This window comes from Canis aureus, chromosome 19 (genome assembly GCF_053574225.1).
Source record: "Canis aureus isolate CA01 chromosome 19, VMU_Caureus_v.1.0, whole genome shotgun sequence".
Classification (NCBI taxonomy): Eukaryota; Metazoa; Chordata; class Mammalia; order Carnivora; family Canidae; genus Canis; species Canis aureus.
In genome coordinates, this window is record NC_135629.1 from 36,765,737 (window position 1) to 36,786,689 (window position 20,953).

At 40.9% G+C, this 20,953-nt stretch overlaps 1 protein-coding gene across 6 annotated transcripts in view; it reads right to left on the reverse strand.

Annotated features, from left to right (window-relative positions):
* The window catches only part of CACNA2D3 (calcium voltage-gated channel auxiliary subunit alpha2delta 3), an 832,272-nt gene that overhangs the window by 580,828 nt on the left and 230,491 nt on the right, over nucleotides 1-20,953 (reverse strand). For all 6 annotated transcript variants that reach the window (XR_013357842.1, XR_013357841.1, XM_077858494.1 and 3 more), the window contains one exon: nucleotides 3,071-3,130. Coding sequence is in view for 4 of the 6 variants with exons in the window: in XM_077858494.1 (XP_077714620.1) it covers nucleotides 3,071-3,130 (60 nt within the window). In the remaining 2 variants the exon portion in view is untranslated. The remainder of the gene's footprint in view (nucleotides 1-3,070; nucleotides 3,131-20,953) is intronic.

The window sequence follows — 20,953 nt, forward strand, 5'->3', positions numbered from 1 at the left end:
GCACCACATTTGACAAGGGAATCATCTGTGCTACATAAGAATTCCACTGTAAAGCTTCAATAATAGGAAGTCAGAGCACTCTTGAAGGTAACACTAGCTTCCCAGGGACAAAAAAAGAGTGACTCTAGGTTAGTTGAGTTAAACCACAGAACATCTGTCCTTTACTAAAGGATAAATAATCCCTTCAAGTCATTAAATCATCCTCTCCCTTACCCACTCATGTGTTGTAGACAACTGATATCAGAATAAAATTGACTGTATGAGCCATAAACACCACCAGATTTTCCAAAATAGTTCTGACTTCCAATAATTCTTCACTCTCCTATAAACTCACTTCTTCCTGTTGAACCAATGAATGCAAATGTTTGGTCCAGAAAAACCCAAGAACAAGGATATTCTCCTTCACAAGCACCATACAAGGAAACCAGGAAATTTAATATTTATGCATCATTATTATCTATTGCAGAGTCCATTTTCAAATCCTTGCTTTTGGTTCTGGATCCAGTTTAGAATCAAGCATTGCATTTTTCTTCGTCACGTGTCTCTGTGTCCTTTAGTCTGGAACAGGTCCTCAATGTTTCTTTGTCTTTCTTGACCTTGGAATGTTTGAAGAGGAGTCCAGACAGTTACTTTGTACAACATTCCTTCATCCAGATTTGTCTGATGTTTTATCCTGGTTATATTCAGGTTACACATTCTGGGCAAGAATTCTACATATGGATGTTGTCCTAAAGCTCAACACACATCTGGAGGCACGTGACGTCACTTTGTCTCCTCTATGGTGATACTAACTTTGATTACCTGTTTAATATGGTATCTGCCAGGTTTCTCCATGGTAAAGTTTCTATCTATACTCCCATTTGTAATTAATAAGTAATTTGTGGGCAGAAACTTTGAAACTCTCAATGTCCTGTTCTTCATCAAACTCTTTCCTACTAGTTTTAGCATCCATTGAAGATTCTTGCCTGGAATTATTATGATAATCTTCTATCCCCGCCCCCAATCTCTTCTATATTTATTAGTTGGCATTCTACTGTAAGAGCTTTTCCTTCTGTCATTTTTTTAAAGTAGGCTCCATGCCCAGCGTGGAGCCCAATGCAGGCCTTGACCTTACAATCCTGAGATCAAGACTTGAGCTGAGATCAAAAGTCGGACACTTAACCAACTGAGCCAGCCCGATGACCCAAGCTTTCCCTTCTCTTTTCTGCATATATGTATCTATCACCTATTTGTACCTTATTAGAGTGGACTTGGGGATTCTTATTTTATTCAATGTTATAATCTCACTTGAGTTGAGCTTCAGTAATTTATAACCAGAATATTCCTCAGGAGAAGGAGATAGTTTCTACTGACAACACATTTAAATGGTCCCTACAATCCTCATAGTTACAAAGTTGCTTCCTGATGCTTCCATTCAACCCCTGTGGCCCACTCTAAGAATTCCAAACCCTCTGAAGAGGAGGCACATTGAAAATAAATGTGGCTAGTAAACAGCCTCTGGACCTTCCTACAGCCACCATGTACGTGTGGCTATAGGAAGCAAGGTACTTCTTGCTATATTCTAACTCCTCTGCCCCTTCCCTTGCAGCTCTGCCCTCTTCTGATGTTAATAGTCCTTGGCCCTTCTCCAACACTGCCCCCGTCCCCACAACCTCTTTCGCTTGGCTGAAGTCCTGGTTCTATTTGTTCCGTATGTTGGTGTTATGCCTGAAAATGACCACCAAATGGCAGGCTTGAGAGTTTCTCTTTCCCCTCCAGACCTATTCCTCATCCTTCTACACCTAGCTCAATTTCAGAAGACTGAACTACATCAACCACACCAGTAGCTGGATTCAGCCAACAGTGGGTCAGCAAGACATCAGAAGGCTAGACACTGTTATTGGAATATTATTCCCCCAAATCTCATCCTTCTAGCTCACCATGATTGGCTACATATCTCTAACAAATACTCTTTCCACATAGCTATTCTCCTTGGGTTCTGGAAACCACTCCTCCTTCTTGCTACTCAGGCCAGGAATGTGGCTTGTCCTGCGGATAACATCATTGCTTGTTAGTTTCTCTAACCACACCTTTGAAAATACTCCCTTTATTAGACTTGCCTCAATTACTCCATTTGAGTGTGCATTCTTTCACCCATAAAGCAAAAAATATAGATGGGGAGGGATGAGAAGAGGTTCACCATGGAAGGAAGACACCAAAGGCTATTTTGGTATCACCATTTTTTTTTTCTGCTTGAATATTCATGTCTGCCTTTATCATTTCCAATAAATGAAAACACAGCAAAATAAACACTACTTCCTAATTGTGACCACATGCCACTAGAAGAGATACATTCCAAGAGATACAGCAAAGCACAAACTTTAGGATTAAGATTCACTCCTGTTTACCTAGCAATGAGAAAATATCACAGAACTCAAAATGGCAATACAGATAATATTTCCATCAAGAGGAAGAGGGACTCAAAGGAACCTCCAGGTATTATTCAATTCACTTGTTGCCTTTTACTGCTTTCTATATACATGGCAACATCAAAATCCTTCTAAGCCAAACACAGGCATAGCCATAGTTGGATACAAGATCTACTATAAGAAGTTTATTAAGCAGATGTTTAAATCTGACGTCAGTAAATGATTTAATTTTTAGATACAATTAATAGTCAATCCAAGATTACATCATCGCAATTTTGCTTCCAATCACCTAAAATGTAGCCACGGAAGTGGGATTAACAAATATTCTGCTGTCTATCTTATCAATATACCATTAGGAGTTCTGGTGATTGTTGTTAGTTGACTGATTATAGCCTCCAGAACTGGAGAGGAGTTCATCAAAATCTGGTTTTGTGCATATGCATGAGTATGTGTTATCACTCACTATAACTATCCTGGTGGATACTGGTTGAGGATCACCACCCTGCCCCATCGAGAAATAAGCACATTTATTTCAACTCTGTACCATCCTCCTGAAAGCTTTTTTCTCCCATCCACTGAAAGCAGGTGTTTCTGTTTCTCTTACCATTTCTTGTTTGGCAGCCAACACACAAAAAAGCTTAACTCAAACTATAATCAGTTACCTGCAAGTCTGCATCAAATTCATGTTTCAGATGTGCCTCTTCTGCAGCCTCCACAAGACGCTGAAAAGACAGAAGGCAAAATGAAGGATCAGAAATGTGGCCCAGACCTTATCCCAACAATATGAAAAGACTGATGTTTCCCCATTGCCCCAAAATGACAGATTATATCATGACATGTGCATTATGACCTGGAGCCTTTGCTCCCATGAAATTGAAAAGAGCAACATCAGCGTAAAATCTGCTTTTTGTCTTCATCATTCAATCACAGTTTTTTCAGCACATATTTATTGTTACGTGTGCATAAATGCACACAAGTTTTGCATTAATTTTCATTGCAATTTGTAACAATTCAAAAACTGGCCCTGAAGGCCCAACATGGATGCCAAAACCTACCTAGACTAGTGTGTTCCTTAGATACAGAAGGCTCTTGGTCAAGATTTATTAAATTGAGTCCAACACTAAGTGGGCTTTCTTCCCCTTTAGCTTGAGAAACACTACTTATTTTAATTCCCTCAGTCATTCAAAGCAACTCTTCTTGCATCCAGTTCTAGTATGTAATTATGAGGTGACAATTATTTGAATTTATGGTACATCAATGCCATTTTGGCAGTCTGCATCCCAATAAGAAAATAACTGAAATTAAATCAATAGGCAGTACCCATAAATACACAACTCTTGTTATTCTTCTTAGCCAACTAAATTCAATCAATCCATATTCTTATAAAAGCAATTTCATGAAATTCCATTTAAAGGCAATTGGTCAACCTTCAAAATTATTTATACTTTAATTGGAATTTGCCAACATTAAATTGACAACATAGACTAGAGACTATTGCAGAAAACTCATTTAGTAAAATAATAGTTCACTGAAATTTCATCGGACTAAAAGCAAAATCTTCAGATCTAGGTACAAATTCAGCCATTTCTATTTTTCTCCTGGTTACTCTTGTAGCCTAGACTGTCTTTAACCTGTTTTTAATTGATATAATACAGACCTGAGTTTAATAGGCCATGTTTGAAACTTGGTGACATGGGTATTAATCTCTAAATGATTACAAATCAACAAACAAATGTTCCATGAATAATTATTAAATTGGATATGGAAATGAGGAGTTTGAAATATATGGGATAACATGAGGTACCAATAAAGACCACTAAGGCATCTCTTCCCACAGAACATACAAAGAACGAGGTAGGCCAGCCAGAGACATTGTTGCCCACAGACAGGAATCCAGGAGGGGTGGCAAATCTGCCTTCCCATACTTCTTCCGGATGGTCAGGAAGGGATTTCCCCTTCTCTGGTCAAAGAACCGACCCCAGGAGAATATTACAGGGCCAGAGCCAGAAGGCTCAGTTCTAATTCTAGGCTAGATGCAATCCACTTCATTTTTTCAGCTGAGCCCTTCTCCTCTCAGACCTCGGTTTCTTCATCTGAAACCCCTGAAACAGTGACGCTAGTGTAGTGCTTCTCCAAGGGCAGAAGCAAGGGCAAGCAGCGTCAGTTTCACCTGCAAACATGTTAAAAATGCATGTTCTCACGCCCCATCCCAACTTAGAGAATCAGAAGCTCTAGGGGTGGGGCCGGCAGTCTGCTTTAACAAGCCCTCTAGGGAATTTGGAAGCCCCTAAAATTTGAGAACCAGTGGCAAAAAACAGCACTCCTCCTAGAGCTGAACTCATCCCTGCTGCCTTGATTAATGATACCAACCAGCCCTTCAAGGTTTTTCAACTTTCATTTGTCTTTTTAAAATCCGTGTATTTTCACTGTAAGACATTAAATGCTTTCTAGAAGAGCAGCATAAAATGGAGAGGATGAGAAACAGGGAAAAAGAAAAATAAGGAGAGACACTATATGTAGATTGGATCCATTGGCCCCAAGCTTTTACTAGGTCACAGTCTTCCTAGAATCATCCTAGATAATGAAGCTTGTCAGCCTCCTGGGATCACATGACCCAATCTGCAAATGCATCCAGGTGGACCCTGACAAATGAGTGACAGTGGTACAAGGAATCTATGTGTTTGTGAGAGCTTGTTCTTTTAATTTTCGTAACAGATTTAGAATATCTATGCATGTATCATGAAATCAGTTACATACTGAGATTTATAGAACGGATATAAATAATTTGCATGTCTGGACACTTACATTATCAAAACAGTCATGCATTTTGATTATGTATTTACCTAAACACAAAAAAGTTGCTGTTTCATGGTGTCTAAGTACTCTGAGAACCCAGAGAAGAAATGTGGATGACATGTACAAATGATCAAAAGAACAAAATAAAATTTCATGATGACCAGGACAGATAATATTGAAAGAAGTGAACAACTGGAAATGAAGAAAACAATAAAGCAGTATAACAGCAACAAATAAGAGAACAAGATGGAAATAACAGGTAGTTGAAATATCACAAAATAATACAGCACAAAATATATTACATGTATCTAGAAAAATACATTTCATTTTCCTTTGTGTGTATATATGTATATCCATATCATAAATACCATATAACATTCATATATAACCTAACATGTAATGTATTTCAACCACTGCAATACAAGTCATGGTATTAGGAGTTAGTTGGGGGCAGCCCGGTGGCACAGTGGTTTAGCGCCGCCTGCAGCCTAGGGTGTGATCCTGGAGACCCGCGATCAAGTCCTGTATGGGGCTCCCTGAATGGAGCCTGCTTCTCTCTCTGCCTGTGTCTCTGCCTCTCTCCCTCTCTATGAATAAATAAATAAAATCTTTTTTTTTTTTTTAAAAGGAGTTAGTTGGACAGTTAGGTAGTCAGGGCCAGGGTCCCCAATGAGAAAATATGGAGTCAGGACAGCTAAAATAAAACAGCAGTGACCTCCTGTTTTGCAGCTTAGAAAGGACCCCACTGACATTCTGCTTTGCAGCCTTTGAAAAACATCCTAAAATAAGACAATTAACCACAAAAGCATATGTCAACATCACCGCAAGGAACAGTTAAGACATAAGCCCCCAGATGTCTTTTATAGACCATCAGCAGGTGGACATCTAACAGGTGACCAAAGCCCCAATTGCCATGATTCAGCACACCCTGATTGCTTGAGAAATTCTGCAAAAGAGCTCATAAAACCCCCTAAACTTAGAAACTCTGAGGGCAACCCAATCAGGTCACCCTCGGTCTCTGCGAGCTTTGTACTCTTCCTCACTAAACTTCGCTTTGCTGCCCACCATGTCTTCATTTTTTGAAGAGGCCTGACCCAGGACCTGAGCATTGAGAGGACACAGATCTTGTACCAGTGGGTCATAAGAAGGCAATATATTGGAAATAATTCAATACTATCCCACTAAGTACTAAGATCAGCCTGAGCACCGTTCTCTGTGTGGAGCCGTGAGCGCGCTTCTAGCCAGTGTTTATGTTCATTCTCAAGTTAAATTTGCCACATGCTTTTTTTTTTTTTAAACTTAATTTAATTCATATAATTTTGGTTTCCATGAAGATATTTTCCCATCAAGCTCACTACGAAGCCTTAAGAAATAAGATTCAAAAGAAGATGATCCCCTGGCAGTGACACATAATAAGTATCTTATGTAAAGCAAGAAAGTATGTTGGAACAGGGCTCTTTGAAAGGATACACGCTCCATGAAGTGAACCATGAGGTTATCCCAATCTGCCCTGTGATGCTACTGGAAGAGAGGCCTATGTTTTATGGCAAAATTCAGGGGGAAGTCCCCAAGAACAAGCATATCTGTTGTGTACAATGCTAATGACAAATGGCACATCAAGAACTGTACACCTTTTGGAAAGAACAAAGGATAGTTGATCTTTCTTCTGAAATATTCTTATAAAGATACATCAGTTAAAAGAAATGTTATTTAAGAAGAATATCATGTGCCATAAATTTACCTAAAACAGAGTCCTGAGGACAGAAGTTTCTACTGTTAATGAAATTAACAGAAATTGAATCACCATTTTAAAAAGTCAAGGCCATTCAACTTCCACCTCTGACGTTTGCCTGCAGAAAAGAGCAGCCTCTCATGTCTCTTTCCTGAGCAAATACCTTTATCATCTAAATCGAATTAAGTATGTTTTAAAAATAAGTTTGATTACCACTTGCAGGTAAGGAAAATCAATTAAAATTTGCTAATATTTTAGTTATTATATAAGGAACCACTGAGCCCGAGGGAAACCATTACTCTATTATACCTATTGGAAAGGCAGTGTGCTTTTAATAATAATAAGTTAATTTTCTCTTGTATGAATTCCCCTTTTGGATCCGCAGATGGGATTATAGAATTGTGAATGTGGTTTTTAATTAAAACTGAACACTGGAAATAAAAATTGCTTTGAAGACTAGTATTCAAAACTGAGCTCTGAGGCAAGGGAAACAGCAGTGTTGTCCACGGATCCTCCCCACTTTAATGCCAAAGCAATTCCTCACTCAACAAAAATGATAACAATATACTGGAATATACATGCTGGCCTTGGAACAAAGCATCTACAAGCCAAAAAGTTGTAATTCATGAGTTGATGTATGTTTCGGCGACTTTTTATATTTCTAAATAACTCTTCCCTTTTAGTGAAATAAATACAAACAAAAGCTATCTTTATAAATAAGAAATGCTAGAAGCCATGAACCATGGACATGGACTATTTATAGCCATGGTGAAGGCAAAACTGCCAAGGGGAATAGTGGGATATTAAAGCATTTCATTTAAAATCACATCTTATTTCTTGTTACTACGACCCCACATATAATCAGTACGATGCTACAGAATGAAGTCTCCCGTCTCCTCCCCCAAAACACTTACATCAAGACTATATAGCTCAAGACATCACAGAGGTCAAGCTATTTCCATCATGGTTCAGGAGGGGGAAAACAGGACACCAAGTCACAGTAAAAACTGGATCAGAAAAAGAAAATGATTTCATTTGTTCTACTTGTATTTTATTTTATTTTATTATTATTATCATTTTTTTATTGCTGGTCATCTTGGCTTAACGAGAGAAAAGATAGAACAGTACAGTGGGGGGTTGGGGGAACAGAAAATGTGATATACAACAAAGTAACCTACTACTAGACTCCCGCTGATTCTATCAGAATGAACAAATTATGTACAAATGAAAAAACGTTTTTTAATAAGAAAAGGGGAAGGCGGGGGAGGGAGCAATTATAGATGAAAATCCTTAAAGCAAAGCAGAAATATAGAAACCATATGGAGTAGCAAAGAAAAACGTTATTTTTATTTCTCATGTTAAAACTAAAAAGCTTTGGCTTGTAAATGCTGTTATAATGGGATATTGGAATTTAACAAAGATTTCAAAGCACTTAATACATTTTGTGGCTTTCATTTAACATTTTGCAACAACACATTTAATAATCAGACCAGTGTTTTTATTGCTTTTTTTTTTTTTCTGGAATGAACACATAATTCTTTCTCAAAAAAAAAAAAGAGTTAAAGTCAACTGAGGGGATTCTAAGGAAAATCTATAACCATTAATATGGCTTTGGGCTGTGCCAAGGGTTCGCTTGGACCTAAGGATTGAATTGTGGAGACTACCAGAGTTAGAGACCATGTGAGTCTTCCTTCAAATCCAACAAGCTCTAAACTTAGTGTTAGAAGAACAAACAGAGCTATCAAGAAGACATGATAATTCCAGGGACAATCATGCCAAGTGTGGCACGGTTCATCTTTTCCTTATACTAGATTCAGCCGCTTTTGCTTTAAGGGCCACAGTTTAATGAAGAGTTACTCCTTTTGCCCATCAGTGTGTTCCTAGCACCATATCATGTGGCAGGGCTTAAACTCAACAGGTTGACCATCTACATCTGTGAGGACAGAGAAGACCCTGGTCCTTTCTGCATCACAGATTTCAAACTCAATTGATCCCAGGAATAAAATGAAAAATCTCTATCCTCATTAAAATGCTGTCAGCACATGAAAAGATATCTCTGGGAATCTGGACAAAATGAGACTGATTTGTTCCCAGAGCTAATTTCAAACACTCCTTTCTTGAATGAAGGGTCAGAAACCAACAGTTTAAGAACCATTAAGTTGGGGAGGGGGTGAGTGAAAAAAAAGAGTAAATGTTCAAATTTACATTTTCATTCCTTCTGGCCTGGAAATCCCTTCCCTTTTGTTCTCAAGATGGAACTTTTACTACTCTGTAACAGCGCAGATTCACCTTTGCTATTTTTGTAGCTGGACTAGTCAGATCACTATTTCCTAAAGTGCTGGGCTGGTAGCACCAGTGAGCCATGAAACAACACAAGACACTTTAAAGAAGGGTGAGGGCCACACACAAGGAAAATAGGATTTCAGTACAAAGGGACAAGTGACAAGGAATGCTGCCAGAGGGCTAGGAAGCTTCCCGGAGGAAGTAACATCAGAGCTGTGCTCTAAAGGAGAACAGGAGGCTCTTCCAGAACAAAAAAGGTGCTGAATCAGGGTTCCAGCCCATGGGAACATTGCAAACAAAGTTCTGGAGGCAAGAAAATGTGTTAAGAAACAACCAGATCTCAGGGCAAAAGTACACAACCTGGAAGGATGGACACAAGTAAACAAGAACTCTTTCCATCCCACCATAGGAGGCTGAATCCAAAGTCATACCTGAGAGCCTCCTAATATTTGGTAATCCTTATTGATACAAATGTTTTTACTTTTCAATTCCAATAGAAATGACACATATAAATCACCGACTATCAAGATGATCGTTTCTTTAGAGAAAAACAACTTTTAAGGAGCCTTCATTATTTCGTTGTTCCTGTAGAAGAAATAAGCTTTGTTGCACACGAATGAATATTTTGTATAAAATGACCTTCTGCCTGAAAGCTGTGAAGATTGCTTCTGCTTTAAAAACGGCAAACATTTCAAAGTGGATTATAAAAGCTAATCTATAAAGTTTCCAGAGAAAGCAGGTGACGGAACAAAAGAGCACACGCATCCAGCATGTACCTGGTGCTTTCTCTTCCCTTCCTCCACTCCTCCCCCTCCACCCCTTCCTGGCTCCTTCGGATTACATAAACCCACACCAGATTTTTAGAAGACAAAATAAGCCCAGAGCTCACATCAGAAGGCAGGATCACAATCAATCACAAACTATCTTTGTTTCTACAATAGATACCTGTTATCAATTTGGGGCTGATTAAATTAATGCCTGTTATCAACATGACTGGCCAATCTCCAATGCAAAGCCACCTCATTCTCCAGTGAAGGCTGCATTTGCCCAAGCGCAACTTGTGCAAAGCTACTGCAGATAAGAACCACCAAACTTTGCTCGAGGGGCTGCCCAAGGGCCATGGCCACAGGGAGGAGTTAGGAAGAGAAGGCAAGTAATTCTTCCAAATGATCTGGCATTTTATGGAACAGCCTTCCACTGATGGAGCCTTCTAGGGAATGGCTTAGTTGAATATCAAAATCAAGTCTACTTAACCATAATCCTTGAAAAGTTCCCCCCAGGACTCTTCAGTTGGGGGATAACTGGGCTATTTTCTTTGTGGGCAATGGAACTGTCATTAATTTCCTGAGGGGGGCAGTTCAGGAGAAACGGGATTGTGAACAAGCTGTTGGCACCAGTGAGAAAATCTGTCCTCCAGAGTTTCTATTCGGAGTAGTTCACTTCTGTTCAACTTGGTTTAATAGGTATTTGATTGGAACCCATTAAGTAACCAGAATGGCACCAAGAACTGAGAGGGACACCAAGTTCAGGACTCCATGACTTAGTCCTGACCCACGAGAAACTTTTGGTCCTGTAGAATGAGAACAGGTCTCAGAGCCCAAGGACAAGTGTTTGAATCCAGATCACCCTACTCACTAGCTGCCTGACCTGGGAAAATCTTAACTGCTCTGAGTCTCGGTTTTCTTATCTGAGGCACCGAAATAATACCATCTTTGCTCTCTACTTCAACGTGTGAATTTGATGAGAATGTAGTCACAAAACATTTCCTAAAGGATTCCGCACAAGTGCAAGAAATTATTGTGATGGGGTAAGGGAAGAGACAAGATGTTCAGGCATAACACAGCTTGATTGTAACAAGGAAGGCTCACAGAGTCGATGCCTCCCACGGTTGGCGCTCAGATGGGGAGAACTTGGAACAACTCTTCAAGTTCACAGTTACATGGAGGTTATGTGAACGTTAATTCTGCTGCCAAGGAAAGGACTCCAAATTTTGTGTTCACAAACACAAGGCTGTGCACCTGCTCCTTGAGGACTGGTTTTCAGAAGCCACCAGTCTTTTCCAGCTTCAGCAGCACAATCCGTGATCAGTGAGGCTGAAAATGGAGTGAGGCCAGGGCCTTTATTGAAAGGTTTGACTGATGTCCTCAGAATGGCACAAACACAGAAATTAAGCTGTTTGCCAAAGTAACCTCCTTCGCCAGGTGGCACCTGAGACATGGAATAGGCCAGCAAGCATGGCAGGCAGCTAGCTCCTGGCCCCTGGGCTCTGACAATGGCCAGGGGAGGAAAATTCTCTTTCTCCTTAAAAGTGGAAAATCACAGAACAGTTTCCATGTCCATTCAGACTTTACCATCTCAAGATGGACTTTTACATAAATTTGATTCATGAAAATGAATCAATCATTCTCTTTATATTCTGCCCTTCTATCCACCCAACCAACTGTTTACCAGGCAACTTCAGGAGGGGGGTCAGGAGGCAACATATTTTGGACCAGAGAGCAGGATCTGGAGTCAAACAACCTGACTTTGAAATCTGGCTCTAGGTACTTCATGAGAGTACTCTGGACAAAAGTTCTGGTACAGAGTAAATGTCCATTCATGTTAGCTCTTATCTTTGCTGATGATGGTGCCAATGGTGGCAACAATGATGATGATAAAGCATATCAGAGGAATTATGCCAGGGCTTGAGCCATGAAGACAACTGGCATATCTGTCATCTAGGTAGGAGGAGAAGCCAGTAATCAGACAGTGTGGTGTGGGCTGTCATAGGAGGACCACACAGGTGACAAGAGCAAACAGCTATTGAGTTTCACACCTCCTGTCTCCATGTGTGAAGCTCCTCTAAGTGTTCAAGTCAATTAATCCAGCTATTCCTTACAACCATCCCATGAAAGAAAGCACAGATATTATCCTAACGCTACATGTAGGGAAAACAAAGGCATAGAAAGAGTAAAGTGTAATGAAACCTCAAAGCAGGGAGCAAACAACCCTGCCAGTGTACAGGAAACCATGGGGAAGGTTTCATAAATGATGTGACCATGAGCTTGGGTTAAAAGATGAATGTGGGGGATCCCTGGGTGGCACAGAGGTTTAGCGCCTGCCTTTGGCTTAGGGCGCGATCCTGGAGACCTGGGATCAAATCCCACGTCAGGCTCCCGGTGCATGGAGCCTGCTTCTCCTTCTGCCTGTGTCTCTGCCTCTCTCTCTACTCTCTAGCTCTCTCTCTGTGTGACTATCGTAAATAAATTAAAAAAAAAAAAAAGATGAATGTGAGTTAGCCACACGGCCAAGAGAAAGGATAGGGAGGAAGCAACAAAAGCTCAAAGGTAGGAGCCCATGTGTCTGGCAGAGCTGCAGGTGTTCTGGAATGGGGCAGATAAAGACAAGGAGGGTGCCAAAAGGCAGGCAGGTAGGATTCAGGTAAGCATGGGCAATGAGCTAGGCAAAGGAATCCTGTGTCCTGTGCACCACAGGGGCAGGGTGCTGAAGAGGTCTGACTGGGCACAGAGCGATGTGATCACTTCTGGACATTAAGTCATCTTTATATTAATCTGGAAGCAATGTTGAAAAAATAAAGTAGCAGGGGATAAATCTGAAACAAGGAAAGACTGATGCAGGGAAACTGCTCAATTTAATGCCACTGACTGCACAAATATCTCAACCCATCAGCAAGTCCTAGGTATGCCTCATGTTTACCATCATGATCATCATCTTCCTGCAGAATCTACTCAAAGCCACAAAGTTGAAGTCCCTAGACACCCAGCCTCCTAACAGGGCCCCAGCTCTGCTCCAAGCCCTACCATGCACACTGATGGTAGGGCTTGGAGAATAATTTTGATGTCATCCCTCCTCTACTGAAACCCTCCGATGACTTCCCATCACTCATGACCATGACTCAGAGGCTCTTAATGACCTGGCCCTATACCCTGAGTGGCCCCCTCTTGCCCTGGTCCTAGACTCCCAGCCACCTTTCTGGCCCTAAACCACCACACACTCACCTCTGCCACCTTTCCTGTTTTCATAGGTAAGGATGTTCTCCTAGATCCTCAGATGTTTGCCCCCTCTTCCTCATCATTCATTCTGCAGCTCCAAAGACCCCTCCTCAGAGATACCGTCATCATCTCACCTCCTACAAAATGGTGACCTGCTTTGTTCTTAAAACAGCACTGGGCACATGGCCAGCAGTCAAAATACAGCCACTGCACTAATTAAAGACAATTATCCACCCTACTATATGCCAGGCACTGTGTTTGACTGGGAATATAGAATTTATAAGATGCATCTCCTTCTTTTGAGGACATTACAGTCTAGGGAAGGAGACAGAGAAATAGGCAACCACACTCAACATGATAAAGTCTCGACAAGAAAAAAGCCCACTGAGGGATCAGCTAGACCAGATTTAAGGGATACAAGGTGGCTTCTCATCTATGTTGAGACCTGAAGGACTAATTAACCCAGACAACAGGAAAGTTCTTCCAAGATGAGAAAACTACATGTATGAAGACCCTAAGGCAAAAGAGAACATGATCCATTCAGGCCATTGCAAGGGGTTCAGTATATGGGTGCACCCAGGGGTGGGATTGCATGGAGGGAGGTAGCACAAAAGGAAGGTGGAGGGTTAAAAGCAACTAAATATTATTGAAGTTATCTAGATTTTTAACATTTTTTCAGAGAGTGATCCAAGGCAACAGTGAGAAAGACTGTAGAGAAAAGACATGTTAAAGCAAATCTGCAAAATTCAGAGACCAACAGGATAGAGAGAACAAAGAAATGGACAGAGTAATAGTAACTAGCTGGGTACCATTAACCATTATCTAGTGCCACAAAGGCGTGGTCAGAGGGGGAGTTGGAACTCAGGAGGAACATAAGAGGAAAGAAGGGTGGTGGGTGTTGTAAAAGCTCACAGCAACACCAAAGAATGTAATGATAGAAAATCTGTCGATTCAGGGTATGTGTTAGATGGTCCCTGCTGGTTCTCAATATCACCTAAGCTACCCCTTCTATGGCAGGGTCCAGAAGCCTAAAAACCACATGTTCTAGAATCCCTTACCAGCAGGGCCTCAGATAAGATCCTGGAGAGACCAGCGAGGCAAAGACAGGAGATACCAATATTCTCCAACTGAAGCCACGGGCAAGTGTGTGGGCATCAGCCCATGGCACTTATCTTTTGCTGGTGTCACCCAGATGCCTTCTTGAGAACTACCCACTGAGTCTACAGAGGCTAAGGCCATTGGGGGTGGTTCCCTGTGACCGTGGCACTTCCTGAATCTATACACACTTAGACAGCAGCTTCCCTGAACCTCATGCCCCCATTTCTTCCAGTTATCAAGTGAGCTTTTAATTACCTGTATTAATCCTTGCCTACTTGGAATACATAAAAGCTTTTTGGCTTTTCTGACCAAACTTGACTGAGTGCACTACAGGGTGACTGTGTAAGAACCATTTCAAAGCAGAGGAAGGGGCAGGGGCCAATGTGCAGAAAAGTTAGAGGAGGGACTGGAGTTTGGGAGAATAAATCCAGACTCCTGTATCAAATTACTAGGAAGGAAAGAAGGGAGGAAGGAAGGAAGAGAGGGAGGGAGGGAGGAGAGATTTGGGCCATAGCAGGAAGGGAATGCAGAGTGCAGGAAGGCTTTAGGATGAAAACATGCTTATAGCAATATAAAGAAATAAGAACTGTCCTGGGAAGCTCTCTGAAGACCCAACTCAGGGTAGCTCTAGGATCCTTTCCAGGGACCAGCCATTGGGTTCAGGCCTCCAATTCAAAGATCCTTAAACTTAGACTTTTCACTTTACCTCCTAAGGAGATGACAAGTGGAGTCACAGAAAAACCACTGCTCTGGAAGGCGAAGCTGTTTCTGCACCATTCCCTTCCTGGACCACACGGTCTATGGTACATTACAACTTTTTTTTTACTGTATCTTTTATTTTCTTGGGAAAAGCTCAACTATACTATATAGGTCCTCTTTGTTAAAAAGCAGTAACTTGTTTAATATAAATATTTAAAATAAACCATGATTTGAACTATGCTTTGCCATTTCTTCACTTCATAACATACTGGGAGCCTTGGGGGAAAAAAGAATCCGAATAGTTTGGGTCATTTGTGACTTTTGAAGGACTTTGAGAAATAGGGCCAAGCTGGCTTTTACTCCTCCTCTACGGTAAAGTAAACCACATGTACTTATGTGTGAAGTTTATTCCAAATGAAATCAAGAATGAATAATGAAAAATAAGACGAATCCCATGATCCTAGTCTCTAAACATTTTACACAAGCGCACTGCCCTACATCAATGTCCTCAGGAAAGGCCCTCCTCCCACAATGCAGAAATAAAATCCTGATGCCAATACTCTTAACTTTTTTTTTTTTCAATACTCTGAACCTTGACCAATACTTTCAAGAAGATGACAGCTCCAACTCAACACATGGGGTGTGGCAAGATACCCGGCCCCGGTGGCATGACACTATGTGCGTTGGGAACTGAACAAACCAAGGCGTAGGTTTGGTACAAAGTGTATATATCTTAAGCTCATTTTCTGTTAATTTTCCCTTCTAATTCTCATATGTTTCTTTGTATTCAAGAAATGACATTTTTACCCTCTGGAACCAAACTTCACATTTTTAAATTTCCAAGGATGAGATGCTAGCTTAAAAGATAAGCTGGCTCTCCCCTTTTTAATGCCCAGGTAATGAACTGAAATTACACATAAGGTTTGAATTTTTATGGGAAGTTAGTCTTATGCTTTATTCTCCACAATTCTGTCAACCCTTAATTTTAACTTTATTTCAAAATGGCAATAAAACAAGCAGATATAAGAACACATGGTAGGGGTGCAAGATTGGAGGATTTTACTTTCATGAAGAAAAGACAGAGCCCCTCAAGGCCTAAGTCCATTTTACATAAAAGTAAATTAGGACCAAAACCTCAAATCCCCTCGATGTTTCTGCAATGCCTCATTTGTAAACCATGCTTGCTCTTGACATTCATCATGCTTTGCTCATGCACACAGCCCTCCTCAGCCCCTCATACCCCACAGCTCAGACTCTTGTAATTCTTACAATGCTCTTACAGGACCAAACAGAATGGAGTCTTCAGCACAAAGCATTGAGCATGCCGACACTCCTTGTTCAGCTTTCTGCTGCCCACTCTCCTTCTTTTACTGTGAAAGAGACACAGAGAGACCTACGAAGTTTGACCAAACCAAATTTCCACTTTGTGAATCAAAAGGAGTTAGGATCAGCAGTTCTACATAGTTTAAGCAAATTCACAAAATATATTTGAGCTTCAGTGGTTTTTAATTCCCCATTGATATTCAGAAGGAGTGAAATGATTTTGAGCAAATCAAGCAATCCTAGGGAGATGCTAAAGAAGGGAATGGACATGATCAAAGCTCTTCTCTGTGCCAAAATTTACAAGTGTTTGTCTATTTAAGCTTTCCTATTAGCCCTCAGAGAACGATGACCTCCCCATTGCACCAATTAGAAACGGTCTCAGAGGGATGAAGAGACTACCCCATGGAACCATGGACAGGGGCAGCTATCTCAACTGGTCCCTCAGCAAAGACACTTAAATTTAATAAGCAAATGTAAACTGAGGCCAGGATGTCTTGACTGGACCTTGACTTTCATGAGCATTTTGCTTTAAAACCAGGTATAAATAGAGGAGCAAAGAGCTAGAACAGAGGAAATTACACATTCTCTTATGTTGTGCATTATATCAGAAAGCATGCCTGTCATCTATCTGACCAGAGAAGAGCAGACTAACTTTGGTCACAACTTTCTTCTTCATCCAAAAACATGGATGAAAATCTAGCTTGGAAGAAGCAAAGAAGATAATCTGAAGGCTGATGATTGTCTAATATCTCTCAGTGCTGAGTGGTCCTCCCTTTTGGGCTTGGAAACCACTCAAAGAACTTCCTGTCTCCATCTCTACAGTGACAGAAGGTTGGCACAAGAGCGAAGACCAAATGTTTAGTTTTTGATGCACTGGGAGAAGCAGAAGCCGTAGGTAGCAGCTCCCCACCAGCACCCGTTAGGTCAAAACCAGCTCTCTCTCCATGGGTGAGCCAAGCAGAATTGGCTCAGTAGCAGCCATCATGCCAGCAGGGACCGGCTGCAGGAGGCAGGAGGTGTAGTCCTCACAATGCACTGCTCAGGGCCTCGTCAGCGGCATCTCAGTGAATCAACAGCTTTTAAGGGGCTTATGTCAGAAGAGACACAGATAGCAAACAAGGGAACAAAAGTGTTAGGATCCTAGGATGCCTGGGTGGCTCAGCGGTTGAGCATCTACCTTCAGCTCAGGGCGTGATCCTGGGGTGCTGGGATAGAGTCCCACATGGGGCTCCCTGGACAGAGCCTGCCTCTCCCTCTGCCTATGTCTCTGCCTCTCTCTGTGTCTCTCATGAATAAAGAGATAAAAATCTTTAAAAAAAAAAGTGTTAGGTCCTATCAGGTGAGGATAAGTATCCTAAAGATTATAAGACAAGGCAATGCAGTAGGGGGTGACAGCAGTACAAATGTCTGGGGTGGTCAGGAAAGGAATCTCTACAAAATTGATACCTGAATAACAAGAAGGAGCCCAAAGGATATGTGAAGGAAGAACTTTCCAGGAAGAACAGCAGCACAGCAAGTGCAAAGGCTCTGAGGCGCTGGTTGCTAAAACCAAAAATAGGTCCAAGAGACCACATCTAAAACTGTTGGGGCCAGGTATGCTATGCTAGTTCAGTTTATCTGGATTTTTGAAAGAAAATGACACATATTTATTATCCATATTTATTATAAGTCTTCAGTGAGACCTGCGGCAGCACCTCATTATCAAATATTAATATTTCTTAAGACATGATTATTCACATTAAATAGAACAAATAAATATTAAATATATCCATTTGTCAGTTCAGATCAAGCTTCTCCATCAAATGAGTTATGAAAAATTCTCAATTTTCAGACTTTCTGGGTTTCAAAATTGCAGTATGAGATTGTGAACCTACTCAGACTTAAAAAATAAAATTAAGTTGATAGGAGTCTCAGTTTTATGTTGTTAGTCATGAAGTTTTCCAAGCCCTTTCGCTTAGCTACCACTTGTGCCAGAAAATCACAACATTAAATGAGTAAGGACAGTTCAAATAAATGACAATGGGAAGAGAGGTCTTACTGCTGTGATGAAAATGCCCAGACAATGTGATGTGTGTCAATTACCACATTATGATACAGGCACAATTTGGCAAATCTACTAAAGTCACTGAATCACACACTTAAAACGGGCGAATCATACTGGATGTCAATTATACCTCAATAAAATTGTTAGAAAAAAAATATCAATGGGAGAAACTCAGAAATGTGAACTAATGCACTATTTTGCAAATGTAAAAACCCCCTAACATATTACGTGATCATATTTTCTCAGATTAAACATGTTCCAAGTAATGTAAAATGATAGTTACTTTGGGAAACAATCTGGAAGTTCTCCAGAAAGGTTAAACACACACTTGCCATATGACCCAGTAAATTCCCTCCTATGTACACACTCTAGAAATGTAAAATACTATATCCACACAAAAACTTATACACAAATGTTCATAGCTTTGCTCTTCATTAATAGCCAAAAATGTGGGCAGCCCAGGTGGCTCAGCAGTTTAGCACCACTTTCAGCCCAGGGCCTGATCCTGGAGACCCAGGATCAAGTCCCACGTTGGGCTCCCAGCATGGAGCCTGCTTCTCCCTCTGCCTGTGCCTCTGTCTGTCTGTCTCTCACTCTCTCATTAATAAATAAAATCTTTTAAAAAAATAGCCAAAAATGTGGAAACAAGCCAAATGTTCATCGAGCAATGAATGGATAACTATGGTATATCCATGTGATGAATATTATTTAGCAATAAAAACGGATGAAATACTGATTCATGCCACTACACAGATAAACCTTGGAAACACGCTAAGTAAAATAAAGCGAGTCAGTCACAAAAGACTGCATATTGTATGGATAAAGATATTGGGTTTCTTTATGGGGTGATGAAAATGTTCTAAAACTGATAGTGGTGACGGTTGCACAACTGTAAATAGGCTACAGTCTATGGAATCGTACACTTCATAAGTGGGTAAACTCTATGGAATGTGAATTATATTTCAATAAAACTGTCACCCCCCACAAAAAGGTGTTTTTAGTATACTAGGGTGGAATTAAATATGTATTGTTGTCTGATATTCTTCAAAGCATACGACGACGACTCCTTGGTACTTGCCCCGTTAGCGAGTACAACTTGCCGATCACCACCAAGAGAGGGAAAGTTCTCATCCTGGGCCAGTCTGTGGAGAGATTTAATCTCCTTTAAAGACTCACTTACTTATTTACTAGGTTCTTAATTTGGATCTTTTATGTGTCTTTGGCACAACAACCCATTTCAGATGAACTAGCCAAATTACTATCACTTGCAATAAATGTGACGAGACACTAAATAAATATTACGCAGATAAAAGTAAGTTAAATATATTAAAATGATCCTTAGAAGTGTGCTATATTTTGAACATTCAACCACTGCAGTCTAAGAATTACAGCTTCATGGCATCTAGCTCAATTCTAAGGTCGATCCAGAGCTAATATACAAATAGCGCTAATTAAAAATTTTCTCACTTCTTGGGAAAGAAAACACCAAATGGAGGAAGAGATCATAGGTTAGCAATAACATTTTGGAAGGCTTATAATAACTTATTACTGTTTATTTATATCCCACCTCATTCCAAAAAGATTTCCCTGTTGTTTGTGTGCTCCATTAAGGGGAGGGGGGGGAGGCCTCTATTATTAAATTAATTAAGAACAGCTCATCTTAAGGGACATGAAACCATCAACAATTATTTGCTTATTTATATATTTATTTATCTAGTCAACAAATATTTATTAAGCGACTACTACATACAAAGAACCAGACAGTAGCCGGACACTGAAGGGAGCTAAAAAAAAGTACTTGTGACAGTCTCCGCACCCCAGGAATTTATCGTCATAGCTGGCAACGATAAATAATTACCCCTGATGCTATCTGCAGATCTCAAATTCAAGAGGTGGAAGAGTTGAGGGCAGGAGTGTCGACTCCCACAACTGAGGCCAGGAAGGCAGAGCTGATGGATTTTGAGCTCACGTTACAAGATGTTTAGGACGTACACAGGTTCAGAGAAAAGAAGACAGATGGGCTTCAGGAACAGAGGGCATGCTGGTCTGGGGCAGAGAGCAGGGCAGACAGCAGAGCAGGGCCAGTGTGGGGCAATGCCTGGGCCCTCGGTGTAAGGACTGAACTTCATCCTAAGTGAGTTCAGAGAGGCGCTGGAGGAGAAGTACCCCAGGACAGTGAGAGGCCAGGGTGCCCTGGCCATGGTGGCTGGATAAGGCGAAGGAGATTCAGAGGAAAGCACAAGCCCTTGGCCTGTCCCACAGCACCTGGGGTGGTGTGTGCAACCCTGAACAATACGCAGACGGCTCCCCAGCACAGCTGTGGCTCTCTGTGACACCCACCAACAGACTGAATTTATTCCTATTCTAAACTGCTATTAAAAAAAAAAAAAAAGGTTTGTGTCATGAAATTATATTAGAGGGTTGTTGTTTTTTGTTTATTTGTTTTTTGTTTTTAAAAAACAATGCTCCGGGACACCTGGGTGGCTCAGTGGTTGAGCATCTGCCTTTGGCTCAGGGCGTGATCCCGGGGTCCTGGGTTGGATCCCCTATCAGGCTCCTTGCAGGGAGCCTGCTTCTC